At 36.5% G+C, this 21,459-nt stretch overlaps 2 protein-coding genes across 4 annotated transcripts in view; both read left to right on the top strand.

Annotated features, from left to right (window-relative positions):
- Rrp15 (ribosomal RNA processing 15 homolog) overlaps positions 1-10,558 on the top strand; it is a 60,559-nt gene extending 50,001 nt beyond the window's left edge. The window contains exon 5 of the mRNA XM_046438436.2: positions 3,052-10,558. Within this exon, the coding sequence (XP_046294392.1) occupies positions 3,052-3,195 (144 nt within the window). The 3' untranslated portion in view covers positions 3,196-10,558. The remainder of the gene's footprint in view (positions 1-3,051) is intronic.
- Positions 10,559-17,369: 6,811 nt separating this feature from the next.
- The window catches only part of Tgfb2 (transforming growth factor beta 2), an 83,843-nt gene continuing 79,753 nt past the window's right edge, over positions 17,370-21,459 (top strand). For all 3 annotated transcript variants that reach the window (XM_046438476.2, XM_046438478.2, XM_046438477.2), the window contains exon 1: positions 17,370-18,833. In XM_046438476.2, coding sequence (XP_046294432.1) covers positions 18,488-18,833 — 346 coding nt within the window. In that variant the 5' untranslated portion in view covers positions 17,370-18,487. The remainder of the gene's footprint in view (positions 18,834-21,459) is intronic.

Below are 21,459 nucleotides of genomic sequence, written 5' to 3' on the forward strand. Positions count from 1 at the left end.
CCTAATTAGAATACCAAACCTGTGGCAGGAGTTGTGTTGGAAGTTGTCTTGGTAATGGAACTTACCCCAAACAGGGACTCATCTCCCTGCTTTATACTCCAGCTGGCATTTTCTTGTACCCTGCTTCTGCCACCTTGATGTCCAAAACTTATACCTCATTGTGAGTTATACCTTTGAAACAGGTTGCTTTTCTTTAGTTTTTCTGTTTACTGAAGTTGAGCAAGCCTACTTATTTATGTTCAAACTGTCATTTCAAGATGACTCTTTTTCCTTGCTGTATATTTCTTTAGCAGATGTATGCATTAAAAATTGAAATTGTCTTTTTAAAAAGTTTTCTTTCTTGAGTTGCCATGTTGACAGATGTTATATAGAATATCTGTTATTAAGACATGGTAATCTACACTTGTTTTTAGTAAATTTTATGTTGTCTATTTTTTTTCCAATTTGTTGCTTCACAGTGTAAAAACACCACTGTAACGATAGCTTGAGTTATGGCCCTACTTAAGGCATACAGAGCTGAGTCTAATACTGATATCCAAAATCTAATGTTGGGTTTTCTAAAATCTTTCTCTCTTGGCCATAAATGTATTTGGTCTTACAGCAATGAATGGAAACTGTCACTAAGAAATATTTCTCTTTTTATAGACTGGTTATTCTTAGGCTTTAGCATATATCAGAATCACTGGATATCTTGAAGAAAGAGATCTCTGTACCCAATCCCCGTGGATTTCTGATTCAGTAGGTCTGGAATGAAGCTGCGATTTGGAACTTCTAACAGGTTTCCAAGTGATACTGGTGATCACACTTTAAAAATCACTGATATACACTATTAATTGCCTGAACTGCAAAAAAATAAGAACATTGCCAAGATCCTCCTGTGAAGATCTACTGAATTGTTACATTTCATACTGATCTTTGAGAGAAACTTTGGGTTTATTCTGTTATTTCTCTCATTGCCTAAACTATATGAATGTTTACAGGAATGGCCTTCTGAGACATGTGAGACAGTTTATCCCACCATTTTAATTATTCCTTTCCTTGGGGCTAGTATTTTTTCTTTTTGAACTACTTGTTTTTTTTTTAAATATCTTTATTTTATTTTTATGTGGTGCTGCGAATTGAACCCAGTGCCTCATGCATGCTAGGCGAGTGCACTACCACTTGCACCACATCTCCAGCCCATGAACTACTTGTTTAAAGTTTTATCTGACATCTTCCCTCCGCTCTCTTCCCTTTCTTATTAATTCTTTTGTTTTCTATAGCTTTTCTGGTGCTAGAAGAGTAACTTAGTGTCCATTAAAGGTTTGCTCTTAGAGGGAGCCCTCATGTAGAAATGTTGCATTTATACCAGTCATGTGATAACATGTTGATAGCATGTTGGGTATAGTTGACCAGACTTGGAGACTTAAAACATTGAGATTGGGCATGTTCATATGTAAACACAGATATCAAAGTCAGGACAAGTCTTTGCTAGTGAGAAATTTTGGATATGGCTATACATTTTTAAGAATTTAATTGAAAGCTTTGAATTGTTAATTTGACAGGTTAGGTCTTATAATTGTTGGTTATAAGTAGATCTCGACTGGAACAGCTCTTTCTCTTATTTAAGATGAGAAACTTGGCAAAGAAAATGGCTTAAATTAAATTAGAGAAAATGGCCTTTTATCCAGTGAAATAGTTTCATCAAAGAGAAACAGAATTTCAGTTTTACAAATATAGATTTGATTTTATAGAAATAAGTGATGGACAGGTGTTAAAATATTCCAGAAGGAGAGTTCTAAGTTACCTTTCTACTTTATTGTTCTCCTACCAGTGTGGCAGGAGAAACACTAGTACCATTTTATTGTTGATTTTTATAAGTAGCACTGATTTTGTTTATGTTGGTTAAGTTTTAGTATAAAGTGGGCTGATACTTGGCATACAAAGTCAATTCTAAAACTTTACTCATCCAGTCTTTGGGTTTTATTTAGGCACAAGCTCTACTTTATTGCTTGATCCTAGGAATATAGGAGTGAGCTAGTAGGGCATTTTTAATCTCTTGTAATCTAATAGATGTCTTTAATATCTTCTCTTGAAAATTGCTTCTTGCATGACTAATAACCCCTGTAAAGATAACAACGTTATTTTCTAGCAAAAATTCATGTATAATTAAGACTTAGAATTTTCTTTCATACTTAAATTTTTCCAAAATTGTGTGCTTCTATAAATGGGATTTGCAGACTGTTAGCTCTATGAAGACAGGGATTTTGCTTTGATCATTACTGTATTTCTGACATGAAGAACAGTGCTTGCTAACACAGTTCTTAATATTTGTGAAAAGAATGAAAAATTTTATAGCTTAGAGTGCTGCCTATATTGTAATACTTAATACCACAAGGTGGTACTATTGTACCATGAAATGAAGGCCTGTAATTCCTAGGCTCTCTTATGTATTACTAAATTCTACCACTAAATAAAATGGATGACTACTTACATGTTTATTGCCTACTTCAGTTATTTATAGTTGTAGCGTGTGATTCGTCTTTCATTACATGGTGGGGTCAGGGAGTGACATTATTTCCTAAATAAAGAATAATTGGTTTAAATTTTTATAAAATGTTAAGTGAAATAGCAATCATAAAAATGTAGCCTAGTACTGAGATTAGATTACTTTTTTACCTTTATTTTGGGCAAAAGTGTTTCTTAAATGTCTGTTTATATTGAAATAATCTGCCAAGAATTTTTAATAAATTATCACTGAAGGTTAAATAATATGCAAGTTTGCTTTTGTTTTCAAAAGATTTTAAAAATTGATACCAAACCTGGATTTGACAGTATTGTTTTCTCCACTCCAAAAAATTTTTTACTTCGCTTCCATTTTTCTTTTTGGGGTACTAAAATATGTCATTTTATTAATATATAGCTGTTTGTTATATTTTTATATATACCTATATAACTGTATTGTAAAACTAAAGTCAATTTATGAATTATCTTGGTTTCACTTCTGTTGTAGAACCAATTATTAATGATTGAATTGATTTCTGACTATTTTGGTTCTTTGATTTTCCTTAGACTGAAATCAAATCAGAAGATGGCCCAGGTTGGACAATTCTGCGTGATGATTTCATGATGGGTGCGTCTATGAAAGACTGGGACAAGGAAAGCGATGGGCCAGATAACAGCAGACCAGGATCTGCAAGTGACTCTGACACATAAAGCAGTCTATAGGAAGCAATATTTGCAGTAATTTAATTTTTTCTAGAAAAATACTTTATCCTGTGACAACTGGGGAATTATAAGGATAGCATTTGGAAGGTGGGGGGTCCCAAAGAATTTTAGCAGCTTTGGTGTTTCCTCTTTTCACATAAATTTTGTTAAAATTATATTTTCAACTCCATATAATTTAAAGCATTTTTCCTCAAAACATTTGTTAAAGAGAAATATTATTTCTATTTGACCACCATTTTTCTGGGATCATTACATATATACACATATTGATCATGTCTATTGGTATATTGTTTTAATATCACCAGTGTTTGTAGAAATGTATTATCAATTCATAATTAAAATTAATACTTTAAAGTTCATAATCCTGCCTTCTAACTCATAGATCTGTGTAGTTCAGGGGAATAATTTGTGACACCTTTTTTTTGTTGTTCAGCTGTTGGGGAAAAAAAAAAACCTATGCTGTATTTAAAATTACAGTATTTCTGACATGGGGTGTTGTTGGTATTTAGATAAGCTGGAATGTGCAATTTAAGATATACTGGATTGCCACTTTTTACCTCCTTTTGTATACTGAATAATATAAAGACATTTTTAAGTGTTAGATTACTTTTGCATGACAGTACTGAGGTGGAAATTCTTGTGTATTTTTTTAATAATTAAACATAATTTGTTAGGAAGCTTATTGGACATGTTTTAGTGTCTCCTTTCTATCTGTCTCTCTCCTTTTTCTCTCTTTGCCTTGAACAATTTAGTTAGTATAAATTCTTTCATGGACTACTTGTGAGTAGTCAGAGAAGAGTCAGAAAACAAGTAATCTGCATCAGATACTGCATCTAATTTGAGACTTGGCTCCGTATCATCTTGAAGGTAATTACATTGGATGACTTTCATATCTGGTTAAAAAGAGAAAAGTAAAACTGTTTATTAATTATCATTTCTGTGAAACTTGGCCCAAGATATAAAGTTTGTAAGAGAATTTGATAAATCTGATATATTCCTTTCTGAAAAGGATCCATCCCTTTCCTCAGTTTGCCATAGTAAAAACAGTTTCCTCCTCTCCCCACAATTATACACACTTGCATTGATTTATATATTCAAGGACAATCCTATACCAATCACAATGTGCCACAGTAGAGGTGTTTATATTTTCAAACAAGTATTATATGACTAAAGTTAAGTTAGCTCATGGCTTGGTATTTGTTATCATAAAGGAAAGTATACACTGATGGTTAAAACAGCAAAGCTCAAAATGCAGTTTTGAATTTATCTCGACTTTTAAACTTTAGTGTCTTATTAAATCATAGAGCTTCCATTTTGTTATTTTAATATAAGTAAATATGAACCAAAAATTCTTAGTAGTAATGTAGGAATGCTTAATATCCCAATATAACTTTAACACAGAATAAATATTTCAATATACTCTACAGTTAATTTTGAAAAAAAAAATAGTGCAACACTTGTAAACTTCTGTTCCCAGAACTAGAGATTATACTATATTGTCTTTTATTAAACTTGTTTTTAGGTCATACTAAATTTTTTTCAAAAATTTTTCTGAATAGCACATTCAAATGATAAAAATGGTAAATAGCTTTTTCTTTACCAATTGCTTTAAAACATACATGCTTATAATCCTTTGTTTAATTTAGAAAAATTGAACAAGGCTTTCAAATTGGAAGTAATAAGAGTATTTTCAGATTTTCTTCATTTCAATTTGAAAATAAAATTGAGGTGCTTGGGTAAGGGGGCAAGTTTCTTGTTAGAAGGCTATGAAAAAAAAATTTATATAGATGAAATGTCTTCTGTATGTTAATATTTCTGCATATTGGCTATAAATATTTAAGCAAAAATCACTGTATAAATATGAATCTAAAGATGGGCATGTTTAGAAACCAAGTGTGAACTATAGATGGGTGTTTTAAATAGTCTAGCTCTGTCACCTATACTCATATTACTTTGTATTACAACCTTTAAATTCTTCTGGCATCAGTTAGATGAAGAATTCTGTGTCTGTTAATCTTTCTACATTATCTTTGAATTCTGTAAAGAAGGGAAAGAGAAAGAACTGTAATCCCATTCTACCTCTCCTTCATTTATCTAAACATAACAATGTTAGGCTTTTATTTTGGGTAACTAGAGTAATATTGTAAAGAAATTACTTTTCTCTTTTTAGAAAGAGCTATGCAAAATAGAAGCCAATAATTTAAAGGTATTATTACCTGGTCTGAATATTTAGATGATTGGGGTTAATACTCACACTGGTTATGGTTTCTAAGCATTGAAATTTGAAAATCAAAAGTGGTACTTGTTTAGGACTGAAAATAACTTAGAATCATTGTAGGTTAGCACTTTAGGGTAAAAGTTCAGAACATGAAATTGTAGTATTTACTTTATTTTCAGGGTACCTAGAATTCTTCATGGCTCAATAATTATTTCACTGATTCCAAAATATTCCTTTAAAACTCTTAGATGGAATAGTTCAGAAGCTTACCTTCAGTACTGGGAGCCTAATATGACTCATTAAAAGGTTCTGGAAGGCTTGAGGGCAAGTCCGAGTTCTTTAAAATATTTTATCTTTTAAAACATGGGTGAAGAAAGAGGTGTATAAGTTTGGGAAACCTCTTAAGGCTTTTTAATCAATGTGTTATGCAAATATAAATATACTTTTTGTTCAGTGGCCACCATCTAAACTAATCCTGTATCTCTGCTCGACTTCAGGCTGCATGAGTACTACAGAACTTTATTATAAAGCCATTGGATTATGGTTTATAGATGACTAAAGATGTTCTATTGAAATGTAAATGCAGAGAAGGTATAAAGTTGAAGTGTGAACAGAAACATGGACAAACTGAAAGCATGAATTTTGTTACCCAAGAGTTAAAGGAATTATAAAATCTAAGAAGGTGCTTAAAATGGATTCTTCAAGAACCATGCATACTTCTGTAGAAAAGATTGTAGATCAAATAAATAAGCTGGTACTTTTGCATCCTTTGGATAATTTTTTCTTTTAATATGTATATAAACAGCAAATTGTGCATTTTTAACTTAGATGAGAATTAATTTTAGTTGCTGTTATTTCTTGCCTTAAGGGTCTTAATAGAATTTGAAAGGTCTTCGACATAGCATTGACTGAATACCCATTGTGAGAACTGCGCTAAAACTGTTCCTTTCTCAAATTCATGTATTAGGATTGGTATGACTTTATGTGTGATAGATATAGAGGCTGTCAAGACTTGAGCACGAAGACTATTTGAGGTGAATTGGCAGTAGAGAAAAATTTTGGAAATAGGAGAGAGAACTTAGTTTGTGCCTACAAAAAGCTCTCTTATTCATTCCCCAAGAAAACAGGAATCTGAATTGTAGCCAGTAGGGTAGATGAATCTTACTGACTACTGCAGCGGAGGTAGGCCTGGTAAATTTTTTTACCTGGTGAGATTTTTCTGAAATTTTATTTTAATATATCAGTCAAGGGGACCTCTATATAGATTAAGGAGAAGAATGATATTTGAGGTGAATAATAAGATATTTAGAATTGTGACTGGTGTTTTAACAAAATGCTAAGTTCTAATGAATCTAATCAGAACTATGTAGATGGAAGATATATTTTAACTACTTATAATTATAAATTTTTTAAAGAGTGTTTTCTAAGTTAGAGAGCCACTTTACTATTTTTCATCCAGTCTACTAAACATATTTTAGTAAGTTGGAATTTAGGACTTTTTATCTAGATCAGTGGTGAACCTTTTATCTTATCCTACTTTTTTAAGGAAAATTATGTCCAATATCACTTGACCCCTTCCCCTTTCTGGAGCAGGAATATATAGATTTCTGTTAATGTTCTTTTACTTTCAACTAAATAAGATAAGCAAGGATATATACTAGAAAAGTCAGCATAATTCCTTATAATTTGAGTCGCTAGGTCATTGCTGTCCAACAGGACTCTTCTGTGCTGATGGAAATATTTTGTCCATACTAATAGGTAATCACTAGCTCAGGTGGCCATTTCATTTAGTTATATGGCAGAACTAAATCTTTAATTTTACTTAATTACTTTAAATTTTAAAAGCTACATGTGTCTAATAGATCTATTACAGCTATAAAGAGAATAGTCACAGTATATATTTTAGTCTAATAAAAGCACAGTAGATTTTGGAATCATAAATTTATCTTGAACTTTTTCTGTAAAATTTTATGGATATATTTATCCAAATAAATATTGGTAAATACTGATATGATTTCATTGGTTGAATTTTTCATTTCTTTTTTGACTATTTTATAAGAGACAAATTGCTTTATAATTAAATGGTATCCTGGATAACTGTTTGTCCTTATAAGTAGGCTATTCTTGGTAACAAATAGCATCTGATCCCCCCCCCCCCCCCAGTACCAGGGATTGAACCCTTGGGCACTTAACCAGTGATCCACATCCCCAGCCCATTTTATTTTGAGACAGGGTTTCAGCAGTTGCTTAGGGGCTCTATAAGTTGTTGAAGCTGGCTTTGAACTTGCAATCCTCCTGCCTCAAGCCTCCCAAGTCACTGGGATTAGCATCTGATTTTTAACATTACTGTTTGAAGTTTTTATAATTAACACACCAAACTTAAGATCTTATTACTATACTCCAAGAGTTATATTTATGATGTATTGGAAAGGATGTATTGAGCACTGCTGGAGCAACAGATGCCAGACACCATTCTAGTTTTGAATTCCCATGATTTGTACTCATATCTGGGTGCTCACTTATTTAGCAGGTTTTCTGAGAAACTGCTTTTAATTGTAGGACCCTCTTAAGTCTCCCATTGTATTCTAGTATACTGTCCACATATTGCCAGAGCAATTGTAGGTTGCAGATTTGTGGGGTGGGGGGGGGATAGAAAACAAAGAACACAATGAGTGTTATTAGCACAGCCAGTTTCAGATGATGAGGTGTTAACCACATTTGTATAAATAACAGTTTCTCTAACCCCTGAATCATTATCCTGCATTTTAATGCACTTGGTTCATAAACATCAAAGCAAGAACACCACATTTGTATGGGGTCAGGACCAACTGGGGCCCAGAATGGAGAGACAGCTGAGAGCTGTGTGCATGTGCGTGGGTGGCCTTGCAGCTGTTGATTCACCCTCAGGCTGCTAGACAGTTGCCTCTTTGCTCCTACAGAACCAGACTTCAGTCTTAGGTAAAAATGTTTCCCCTCCCTTGGAAAGGACATAAACAATGAGTAGACATCAGTTCTGAAAACATCAAGGAGGCAGCCAGACACAGCAGTTAGTCTGAAATACTGAGCAGTACCAAGCATAACATCAGGGCTCTTTCTGACACAATAATATTTGTCTTTGTACAATAACACTGGATTCTCTTAAGTGTATTATAAATATAAAAGCCCATCATTCACAAAGTTCAGTGTGATTTTATCCTTTGCAAATGGCACCAATGTGAGGAATAACTTGATTGCATGAGTAATGACTGCCATATCTTGGTTGTCTCTAGATGCTGAGATATACTTCTTAACAATAAATGAAATTATATTTACATTTTAGGAAATGCCAGTATTTATTGTTACATGAGGGCATAATTTTGGAATAAACTAAGTTCAGAAGTCAGTTTGGACTCTTATTAGCTATGTGTTCTATCACAAATCTCTTAAATTCTGAAACTGGCATGTAAATCAGGTATCATGAATGTATGCACAGTGCCTGTGTAGCACAGTACCTGATGTGTGATAAGTCTTCAAGAAGTGTTCTCTATTTTTCATTTGGAGATTTAGATGCTATGCTTCTAGATTTGACATTCTTTGTCCGGTACATAATTATAAATAAATAAATCCCCCCCCCCATAAAAATATAAGGTCTGACATATACTGGATACTTACTGAGGTCTAGGAATGTTCCTGGAATCCCTCTCAAGAATTCTTAAGATTCCAGTTATATACAATGCTATGTGAACAATATTGTAGAGTTTTTCTTAATCATCAGAAATTTTAAACATCCTCCAAGTAATATGAAGACATTTATGTAAACTATGCAACTTCAACTTTTCTGCTACCATTTAAATGTCACTGTGAAGACATGAAAACATGTCACTCATATGCTAGTTAAATGTAAACATTATGAATAGTCTTAAGTAAAAATTTTAAGTGCTCCAAATATATTAAATGAATATAGAATATATAGTATTTTTTTTTAAGAACATGATTTTAAGCCAGGCTTGTTGGTGCATCCTTGTAATTATAGTCTGAAAAGTCTCACATTGAGTAAAATAATCCTGACATTTATGAGATTGTAAAACATGTTTTTTTGCCTACTTACTCTGTTCTAAAACCCAAACTCCAAATAATGTTTAAACACTTTTAGGGTTCAGGGAGAGGTATATGCATTAGATGAATATTAAGAGTCTTGTTGGCTAGAATCCTGGATTATTTTTTAAATTTTACTAATTATGCTGCAGTGAACAATGAACATAAAAAATTTCACTCTCATTTTCACCTGTTTGTCTTCTTTTTTTTTTTTTTTTAATGGAAACCCATTTTCTTGTTTTACTTTAGTGCATCTTTATCTATGGTTTTACCTTCTGCATTTTCAGTTACCCATGGGTACTCATGATCTGAAAATATATGGAAAATTCCAGAAATATAAAGTTCATATGTTTTAATTTTATGCCATTCTGTAACATGATAAGTTGTTGGACAGTTCTGCCTGAGATACGAATCATCCCTATGTCCACACTGTATACACTACCCATCCACTAGTAGCCATCTTGGTTATCAGATTTGACTGTTGTGGTATTGCAGTACTTACATTCAAAACTCTTATTTAATAATGCTCCAACGTGCAGGAGAAGAGATGTTGACAATTGGGATATTGCCAAAAAGAAGCTGTAAAGTGTTTTCTTTAAATAAAAAGGTGAATGTTCTCAAGTTAATAAGAGAAAAAAAAAATACTGAGTTGCTAAGATCTGCATAAAATATTTATACTCTCAAAGCATTTTGAGAGCAATCACATTCATATAACATTCCAGTATATTGTTATTCTGTATTATTATCATTAATCTCTGCCTGATTTATAACAATGAAACTTTATCATAAGTGTATATGGACAGGAATAAACATACTATACAGGGTTGGGTACTGTCCACAGTTTTAGGGGCCTACTCTATTTTTTAAATGTTGCCATGAAAAATTTGTATCTTAATTATCTGGATATGGCAGAAATGGACCTACTGGTATGACTGGAGTGCTGTCCAATCTTTTGTCTATTGGGAATTTACTGTGTATTGATATTGTTCTTTGTAGTACTAAGATGACAATATATTGTCCGTGCCCTGTGTTAGTGGAATTAAATGACTTAAGATGCAAGCGACTGATTTTTTTTTTTTTGCTATTATGAATTTAAATATTCACATTATGCTTTATACATGAGAACTAGATTTTAGCTTAGAAGGTTATTTTCTTGGGAGATAATAAATAACCAAAACTTTGTAATTAAGGATGACTTATTGCTTTGGATCTACAATGTTTTCTAAAAATACCTGTTTTACGATATTTATGTAAACTTATAATTTTTATGTGCACTAACAGTAAATCAATAGAATATATTCTTGAGGTGGAAGTGTTATATATGTGACAATTTTTTTAAAGGATTTTATAGCAGACAAGTAGTAGGTGATTGTTTAATAAGCTGTGATGAAAATACTAAGTAAATAAGCATGTTGGTTTTCTTGAAATGTAAAATTAAAAGACATACCACTATTCTCCTCTAGGTGGCATGGTCTAGACTGTCACTGAAACAACTGAAAATTCCCCCCCACTATAAACTAGTGGCCAGTTTTTAAACAATTGGTATAATTGTGGTGTTAATCAATTGTTACAACTGGTCAGATAACCAGATTGATGTTAGGACAGTCTCTTCTTTAATGATCTTAATTGACTTAAAATTATAAAACAAATACCTTAAAGAAATAAATATTAAACCCAAATCATTTTTCTATGATGCTGGAGTCATTTGGGGTCACAGTGACACTCCCATTTTTTAATTTATTCCTTTAGTTTGTGTAAATATCATATGCCATTTGCTAGAAACTATAAAGATGCTTTTATACCCAAAAGAACATATAAAGATATAACTGAAATAATCTAAAGAGAAACCACAAATGTTAGGAATCTTGATCTCCCCAAATTTTCATGTTAATAGGAAACAACCTTTTCAATTACAAGATTGACTTTCCAGGCATCTCTGATTTTGTGAAGGCCGTTACTGTTTATTAATGGAAAAAATCATCATGTAAAAAGTTAGTATTATGTTATCCCTCAGCACATACTACTTCTTGTGTTTTGTATTAGAACTAAAATAAAAAGGGGCAAAACACCTTCTACTTGTGAGATTCCTTAGTCTCTTATTTGCTTTCCAAAATTTAAAAATTCATTTCTCAGGATCCACACAGAATACGTGAAACAGCTGTTAATCTGGAATCATCATTTTATTTATCCTCTTCTTCCTTTCTGCATGGCAGATTGGCTTTTATGGGTCTAAAAGTATCTTGACCAAGCACCTATTGGACACTTCATTTTTGTGGTGGTGCAAGTTATATATCAGTGTTAAATTTGTACAAGTAAGCAATTTCAAAGTGTAGCTGTAGTAGAGTTTTAGAATTTGCTGCAGGGGCAAAGCAAAAAGACTTGGAAGTATATAAAATACGGTATCACCATTGTATTAAAAAGGGTGAGAGTCTAACTGGTTTATTCTTACAGGTTCAGATTTTAAAGTGGCTTCATATTATAGTGATTACCTGGGACAGTCTTGTTTTACAAACCCTGTTGTCTTAATGTATCATGCCCACAAGTTCTTGTGTTTGTATTATTGCTCTAGTTATACGGACTTTGTTTCAAACTTTCTTTTATAAGACTTGAAATAATTATCAGCATGTGTGATTAAGAGTGTCAAATTTTACAAAACTTTCCATTTAGCTGTGCTTTTAAATTATTAACAAACTTTTGCTGTTTAGAAATACTTATTTACTAGTTTTTCCTTCTATTATAAAAATTTTATTAAGGTTTTCTTTTCTGTCATCTGGTATTTTTTGCTTTGTTTTCATTTTTAATTTCAGACCAAAGAAGCAGAAAGGCAAAGTTGATTGATACATGGATTTGCTAGTGGAAATTGACACATTTTGGAATTGTGCGTAATCTATGAAGCCCACTGAGATGATGACAAAAAAATTCATCTAACGATCATACATCTTTAAAAAACATTTCTATTTTATATTAGTCATACTCAATTATGAAAATGCATCTTTTTTTCTCTTTCATATACCTTCTCATTTCCTTCCTTTTATTTTTATTTTTACTTTTTTGAAATACTTCTCTCCCCGACCCTGCCCTCCACAACCTAGTTCTGGGTTCTTGCTTTTTAAGTGATCCATGAACTGTGAGGTGGTGGGTTAGTGAGGCAGAAGTAGAGATTATGAAAGGGCATGTGTCAAACACTGCCCTAATCTGAAAGAAATTCTGTTGCTGGCTTCCTTTGTCAACATTAGCATTTATTAAGCATATGTCTATATTCTTATGCTATCTCCCTACTGTCCCCATATGTTTGATTGTTTTTCTCAGTCACTAAATGCTGTTTTAGTGGATGGATTTTACCAGGGGCAGAAATGAAAGGCTGCATTAATTTCAGAATATCCTGGAGATGACATAGGCCAGACTGCTGACTATTCACCTCCTAATGTAAAACTTTCCTCTGGAATTCTCACAGACAACTGAAAATGCAGAGATATGAGTGACTGAAAAGCCACAAGTAGTAATCAATCAGTTAATCTTAATCCTAGAGGGTGAGATGATGTTTCCACAGTGGATCATTGAAGTGTGATGCATTTATCTCTTTAAAGTCTTGCAGCCTACTGGCATGCTCTGCTTTTCCCTCTCCCTGTCTCTTGAATGTATCATTTATCTTTTTACCACCTCTGATCTCTTTAAGCCCTTCTCTTTCCATTTAGCCCTCTGGCTATTGTTGCCTCCTATTTCTTTATCACCTCTCACTTAGATTAACCCATAGATTAAAAAATAGAAATGTACTGGATTACTTTTCATGGGGAAATCACTAACCTTTCAGTTTCGTTATTCTAAGGTAAAAATGACCCAGAAGAATAATTTATTATTCTGTAGATAATAGTTATTATTCCATAAACTTGTTTGTAAAAAAATGTTTGCAGGCATGAAAAAAAATGGATTCCAAACATTGATTTGGGATTTTGGAATCAGATAAAATTACAAGTAAGACTGTAAAAACGTTCAGTGTATTTTTCATATTAAATGATTATTTTGCATTTATCAAGTGTTACTATTTGATGAAAAATGTGATTCATTATGGGGCTGGGGTTATGGCTCAGTGGTAGAGCTCTTGCCTTGCATGTGTGGGGCACCAAGCTCAATCCTCAGTACCACATATATAAATTTAAGAAAAAAGGTATTATGTCCATCTACAACTAAAAAATTTTTTTTAAATATGATTCATTATAGTAGTTTCCTATATTTGTCCTCTGCACCTCCTGGTTTTAATGCCAGAAACTTTTGAGGAAAGCTTTTAAAACTTAGAAATGAAGCTACCCTTTGATGAGAATTAGGACTTATTAGATCAGATGCTCTTGCATGGCCCATAGGGGTGAAACTGCAGGACAGGGGTGAGTTTTGTTCAATCTCTTGTAGGAATTGCACATGACTGAAATGAGTAGACCCATTAATGAACAGAGAAGAGCTACTGGCTGAAGAGCTGCACCCTGTCCTCTGTTCTGGAAACAAACAAAAAAAAAAAAACAAACCCATTTTAGGGCATTAACTAATAAGAGAACTTAATGTTGAATGCTTAACCACACTTTGGTAGTCATTGAGCCTTCTATTTGCCAAGTGTGTTTTCTTGTCCTTTTACAGTAACTAGGTACAAAATACTTTAATGTACATATGATATATATGATAATTAAATAATGATCATGTGCCCAAAGAAACTACTAGGAGGAACAACCATGAAGCAAATTCTTATTGAGTTATTTCCTGGCCTTTTCATTCTATTTATGTTTGCTAAAGAGTGGAGACCAGATGCAAATTCCCTGACAATTGAAGAAGGAATAGGATAAGGTAATTGTAAGTAACCTTTAAAATGAGCACATACTAAGTCCCAGGTATTTTCATAAGTACTTTCTACCTTGTGTAATTTAATCCTCACAGTAATGTTATGTGGTGCATACTCTGTAAATACTCACATTGCTAATAGTGAAGGAGCTAACAGTATCCAAGTAATTGGTCAAAATTACAAAGCCAAAAAGGGACAGAAATTTGAACCCAAGAAATTTTATCTCTGGAGCCTGCCCTTTTGAACACTGTGCTCCTCTGCCTCCTTGAGGTAATCAAGACAGTATATATAGTTTACTCTTTTAGAGTCCCTAGCACACAGAATCATAGAAAATTTAGTGAATGATTTGCTTTTTGAATACAGAAATGAAAAGGCCTTGAGTTATTTAATAGATGAAGGATTCCTTTATGATAACCAGGGAGAAAGCTCTTGCAGTCATGCCTGTTCCACCCTGAATAAACTGCTCACCTAAGAGATAGAAAGGGGGTCTCTTCCTCTCCTACACGGGGGCCACTCTGCCCATTCCCCTCACCAGAAGAATTTACCACTCCCTTTCTGTCTCACCCTCCTGGACTTTGGGGAAATTAAAGCAGCCTCTTATAAATAGGTCACAGGTCTTAGGTCTAAGGGGCATTAAGTAAGCAATATGTGTTCAACAAACTAAGCATTATGAACCAAGTGTGGATGTTTATGTTGGGAAGGGGGTGGTTGTCAGAAGAACTTATGGCTTATGTTGTTTTCCAGAAGTATAGATGGGCTTTTGCTGCTCTACCCACACTCTGATCACAGTCCATGAAAACACAGGTGCATCTGTGTAAATACCACAAAGGTAGTCTCTAAATACAGTGAGAGTGCTCACTGACTTGACGGGAAGCTGAACCCACATCCTCGACGGAATATGCTGACAGCTAACTCAGGAAGCCAACCATATTCCAAAGTGACATCGTACTCAGCAGCTCTTTTGTAGTTCCTGCTGTATGTTCTATAATTGTTCCAGCCATAAGAATCTTCACTTTTTGTCTTCTGTATAGCTTGATTACTGCAGCTCTCAGACTGAAAGGAATGACTTCACTTGAAGTGAAGGAATGGCTTCACTATGAACCTCCATCTTCAAGGGAGTTAAGTTTTCTGCACAATTTTCAGAGTTTTTTAATGTAATAATGAGAATTATGATTCTCTAAAAGGGCAAGAGAGTATCCTATATCTCCCCAACTTTTTGACCATAGAATTCTTGTTTGTCAGAAAGTATTCTGGGATTGGGGTTTCTTAAAAGTACATAATGCATAAGGATGTAGTGGATTCTGATGCAAAATCCGGCTCTACCACTTACTGTGTATTTTTGTTTGTTTTTAAATTTGTTTTGTTTTTTGTTTGGTACTGGGGATTGAATCCAGGAGCAATTTGCCACTGAGCTACATCCCCAACCCTTTTATTATTCATTTTGAGACAGGGCCTTGGTATGTTGCCAAGGCTGGTCTTGAACTTGCTATCTTTCCTGCCTCAACCTCCTGAGTCTCTGGGATTACTGGTGTACATCACGTGCCTGACTTACTGTGATATCAAACAACATATTTAATTTCTCTGTACCTCAGTCTCTTCATCTACAAAATGTGGATAATATTATCCTACATTACTATGTGTGATGTATGTTAGCTGTTATTTTTATTATTCAGTCCTCTACTGATATAGGCCCCATACACATCTAAAGTTAAATCCCAAAAGCTTTAAATCACAAGGAATTTTCTGAAACGTTTGAACTAGGGAATATCTGGACTAGGGAGTAATCTAGAGGTCTTGAATTTGGGGGAAAACTCAACAGAGTTTCCAGTTTAAATCATCTGTCTAGTCAGTATGGCCAGAGTCATGCTAAAATTAAAATGTTGACTCTGAGCAACTAAAGGTAAAATAAAAAGGGAAAATTGAACAGTGGCAAGAATTATGCTTGTATTCATTAATTTGGACAAGGTTGAAGTAGAAAATGTCAAGTTATGAGTAGTGTAAAACAGTAGACATCAAACGCTTAAAATTCCAGTTTCCTGGATATAAACCGTGGAAAGAATGAAGTTGGTTGATAATGTCTAGTCTAGGAAGAAGAGAAAGCCATACAAGAAATGGTCTAGGCAGCAAATTAAGAAGATGATATCCATGCCTTCAAAACAGTGAAACAAACATAACATCCTTTAGGTAAAAAAAAAAAAAGAATCTCTGTTTTCCAACCATCTCACAATCAAACGGAGGATTAGGTTGTAAACAACAATCTAATAATTTTTTAAAAGGCTTCAGAATAACAGCCAGTTATGGAATCCATAAAATTAAGGATAGGTCAAGAATCAGACTGGAAGGCATGTTTTCAGGGCTAGCCTAGCCTTCAGTGCACTGTTGCTTCCGTGTGTGTGTGTGTGTGTGTGTGTGTACACGCGTGCACAGAATACAGAAGAGAAAATTCCAGAGCCAGCTATTCAATCTAGGAGGCTGCGAATGAACCACACTAAGTAAAAACGGAATGCTTGATAGACGTCCTTCAATAGACACAGCCAAAATGCCTATAGACAGTAAATAACCGTAAATCACTGTTGTCAAGGCGCACGCTCCACTCTCTCCCTCCCTTCCCAACAACCGTCCTCATTTCCACACCCCCCTCACAGTTCGGGAGAGCTCGTGGTCTAAGTAACGAGAGGACTTCTGACTGTAATCCTAGCACGTCACTTTGTTGAAGGCAAACACGTGGTTCGGAGAGAACTTATAAATCTCTCCTCCCGGCAAGATCGTGATGTTATCTGCTGGCAGCAGAAGGTTCGCCCCGAGCGGAGCTCCAGAAGCTCCCGACCAGAGAGAGAGAGCCAGGGAGCAGAGCAAGGGCTCAAATGAAAGAAGCATGAGAGAGGGATGGAGAACATTAGTATAACGGTCTAGGGAGCCATTCTGGGATAAAGTGAGGTGCTGGCCGGCTGAAGAAAGGAGGAAAAAGAAAGAAAGTGTATTTCAGGGCGGCAAGTGCCTATCTAACCTTAGACAGAAAGTCCAAGCGGGATAGAAGCCAGGAGCAGTTGGGGAAGGGTGGGAGTCCCAGGGAACCCCTACGCAACTCCCTTAGGAATAAAGCTCCGCAGCCAGAGCGTCCCTGGGGCTGCTGTTGCAGTCCGTAGCGGGTGAAAGCGACCGGGGCGGTTGATCGTCAGTTGCCGGGTTGGCCTTTGGAGCGAGAGGAGAAGGAGGAGCAGAAGGAGGGAGCTGGAGGCTGGACGCGTTTGCAGGCGGCGGCGGCGGCGCGGCAGCAGCAGCAGCAACGTGGAGTAACCGAGCGGGTCGGCGCGCGAGGGCCCGGGTGTAGGCCACAGCGCGCCGCTCCGGGAGCACTAATTTGCGGCCTCGGCAGCCTCTGCTGGCCCTGCGGCACCGGAGCGAGTCCCCAACGCGCGGTGCGAAGCGCATCTGCGTCCCCGCGGCGCTCCAGGCTCGCCCGCAGCGCGTGCACGCACACGCACACGCGCCCGCGCGGACACACACACACACACACACACACACACACGTGCGCTCCTCTGCTCCGGAGCTGCTGCTGCTCTTGCTCTCAGCGCCGCAGTGGAAGGCACGGCCGAATCTCTCCTTCTTTAAATATATTAATTACAGCCCGGGTCAGCATCGGCGGCCCGCTCACAACGCTCCCGACGCCCCTCCCGTCAGTTCGCCAGCTGCCAGCCCCGGGACCTTTTCATCTCTTCCCTTTTGGCTGGAGGAGCCGAGTTCAGATCCGCCACTCGGCACCCGAGACTGACACACTGAACTCCATTTCCTCCTCTTAAATTTATTTCTGCTTAATAGCCACTCGACTCTTTTTTTCCCCCCTCATCTCGTCGCTCCAAGAAAACTTTTTCTTACTCCGTAAAGTCAGGGTTCCATTGCCCATCCCATATTAATATTTCCACTTTGGGAACAACTTGCATTTTCTTTTTTTAAAGGAATTCAGGCAAGATACATTTTTTCTACTCAGCATTGACTCGATTGTTTGCAAAAGTTTCGTATTAAAAACAAACAAACAATTCTACCCAATCTATGCTTTGAGAATTATTGGCTTCTATTTCTTTTTTTTTTTCCCTTCTTTTTTTAACCTAAAAACAGAACAAAACACTTTTTTCCACCTTTTTTTTTTTTTACAAAAAAAAAAAATGCACTACTGTCTGCTGAGCGCTTTTCTGATCCTGCATCTGGTCACGGTCGCGCTCAGCCTGTCTACCTGCAGCACACTCGATATGGACCAGTTCATGCGCAAGAGGATCGAGGCGATCCGCGGGCAGATCCTGAGCAAGCTGAAGCTCACCAGCCCTCCTGAAGACTACCCTGAGCCGGAGGAGGTCCCCCCGGAGGTGATTTCCATCTACAACAGCACTAGGGACTTGCTCCAGGAGAAAGCGAGCCGAAGGGCGGCCGCCTGCGAGCGCGAGAGAAGCGACGAGGAGTACTACGCCAAGGAGGTTTACAAAATAGACATGCCGTCCTTCTTCCCCTCCGAAAGTAAGTACTGTTTTTCGCTTCCCCAAGGCTTAACGCTGGCCCGGAGCTCTCAGAACCGCAGCAGCTCTGGGAATCGCCCTTCCCTCTCTGGGTCCGGGTTGCTCTTTTCCGGTTCTGTCCTTCGTCCCATTCACCTCCCATCCAGTCGTGTGCTGGAGACCCTCAGGCTTTAAAACGTTCACTGTCTGCCGTGTTTTTTCTCCACCTCTCCCTTCCCCCAACGCCTCGGTCCTTTTTAAGGAGTTATTCTCCTTTGCTCTTCCCTGACATCCTCAACTCGGCCACCAGTTAGGAAGCAACCTTCTTCTGTCAAACTGTTGGCGTTCCCCAGAGCAGGAGTTAAATTCAGAGAATCTTAGTAGCTTGTTTTCTTTGCCCCATTGGCGTGGGGCGCGCCAAACTGGAGCACGAAGGGTTAAAAAAGTGGCTCCAAACTAGCCTCTCCGGAAGGCGCCCCCTTTCCGAGCCGACCTATCAGCTGGTTCCCTGGAGCCACCTCTATTGTCTCTCACTCCCCTAAAAATGTCAGCATCGCCAAAACAAAACCCGATTTGGAGACTCCTCGAAAAACCCTTCAGTACTTGAGGTATCAAGCGCTAGGTGTTTACTTTCCCCCTAGGCAAACCCTTGTAATCACGTCCCCTTTTGACTTCACCTGGAGTCTTAGAAAGAACAACTTCGTTTCTGACGTTTTTTAAGAAGGTTTTACTTCACTTTGTTTTTTCAGAAGTCACCAAACGTGCTTTCTTAAAATCGCTGGGTAGCAGGTCATTTTTCTTAGGGGTCTATCCTTGATCATTTTAAACCTTGAGCTCTGTACTCCTGCCCTTTCATAAGTTTTCTGCAGTGCCTTTGGTGCATTCCTAAATCAAAGAAAAGACAGCTAATTTTAAAATAATAATAATGTTTATTATTATTATTAGGCTTCCCTGAAAGCAGTGTCCTCAAAACTGGCTGGCACACAGTAGCACTGAGAGTGAAATGATTTATTGTGGAGTTCTTTGGGGAGGAGAGTAGTATGGAATTATCTCAGATTTCTTTAAAGAAAGAGCAACAGCAGCAGCAGCAGCAGCAGCCAGTGATACCTGAAAGGGTTAAATACCAGGAAGAACTAGAAGAAAAAAGTGAAATACACTTCAGCATTTGAGTATTCCAAATCCTAAGTCATAAACTTTTCATTGGTTGCCCATTTCTCTCCTCCCCTTTCCATGCCCTATATACTTGCTGGCTGCCTTTGGGAAGTCTCCGGGTCTTGCCTAAATAGATAATACAGCCATCTTGGTAATTTTATCACCGAAATTCTAATTATTGGGTGGTGCTTTTCTTTTTTAATATTTATTTTTATTTTGACAAGTCTCAGCGATGTGACTTGCCATGTCTTGTATTAATGGCTTTGGAATGTCTGCCCATATGTCTAACCCCAGTCTTTCTGGACACCTTTCTTTTGCTGCAGTTGTCTTCTCTTGTTATTCAATGGCAGAAAGAGATACAGGGAATCCTGGCAAGCAGGATAATTTTATTATCCTAATTATGGCACTGTCCACAACATCAATGACAAAATACACTCCACCCTGGTTATTCCCCTTGGGAAGCAAAACTCTCTATCTGGGATGGAGCCAAGGAGATATTAGGAAAGAAAGTTCATTGTGCTTAGTCCAAAACTATTGAGACTGAACAAAGAGTTGAGTCAGTTTGCTCTCTCTAGCACATGCACTAGTTCTACTGGTATTTGGAGAGACAAGCAAATGTTATGTGGGACCTAGATAACTCATCCTTCAGTGTGTACATGCAAAAGCTCAAATGAACTGCCATGTGTTACAACACTGAGAGGTCTGATCTCACCATTCTATGGATGTGGAAAGAGCAAGTTATCTGAGAAGGCTTTCATTCTGAGTTCTCTCAAGCATTCTTAAGTCTGAGAGATGAAGATGAGCTGAGACAGTCCAATCCAGGATCATGGTCATCAACAGATTGGAAAAATTCCTGGATTATTAGGAGGATTTCAGAATATGGCATCCAAGACCAGTGTGTGGGTTCTCCTTTCCATTCTGCCCTCAGCTTCCAGACAAATTAAAACCTCTGATGAGATCAGGATAAAAAATAGACTATCGGTGTTCAATAAACAAATACAGGCTGTAAGAAGCCTGTGGACTGTATGGAAGTTTAGGAGCAGAAAACCATATTAATAGCAGAGTTGATACTACTGTGCAAGAACTGTGGATCATTTTATAGAAAGTAGGTTAACTGATTTTCCAGCACTTTCTAGTTATTCTGGAATACAGTGAACTCTTCCAAAAAAAAAAAAAAAAAAAGGAAGAAAAGAAAAAATTACTCCACCATATTTTTTAAAAGCAAGTTAAAAGTACAGCGTTGGCTTTTATACCAACTTTCCTTCTTGAAGACTTTTCTGCCTAGCTTTTAACTCGCCCGTCACTGAATTGCTGCAGGGAGGGTGTGCGCCTGTCATTTCTTGCAGTGGATCCGGTGAGGGTCACAAGTCTCAGAGATGAAGGCATGGGAAAGATCACTGGTTCATTTTTTTACCACCGACTTATTAGTGTTCAGGGAGTGACTTCAGCTCAAGTATTACAAATATGCTCTAATTATACTCAATGAGCTATATATC

The sequence above is a fragment of the Marmota monax genome, unplaced genomic scaffold (assembly GCF_021218885.2).
Source record: "Marmota monax isolate L192 unplaced genomic scaffold, Marmota_monax_Labrador192_F-V1.1 WCK01_AAM20220418_F8-fsc00118, whole genome shotgun sequence".
NCBI lineage: Eukaryota > Metazoa > Chordata > Mammalia > Rodentia > Sciuridae > Marmota > Marmota monax.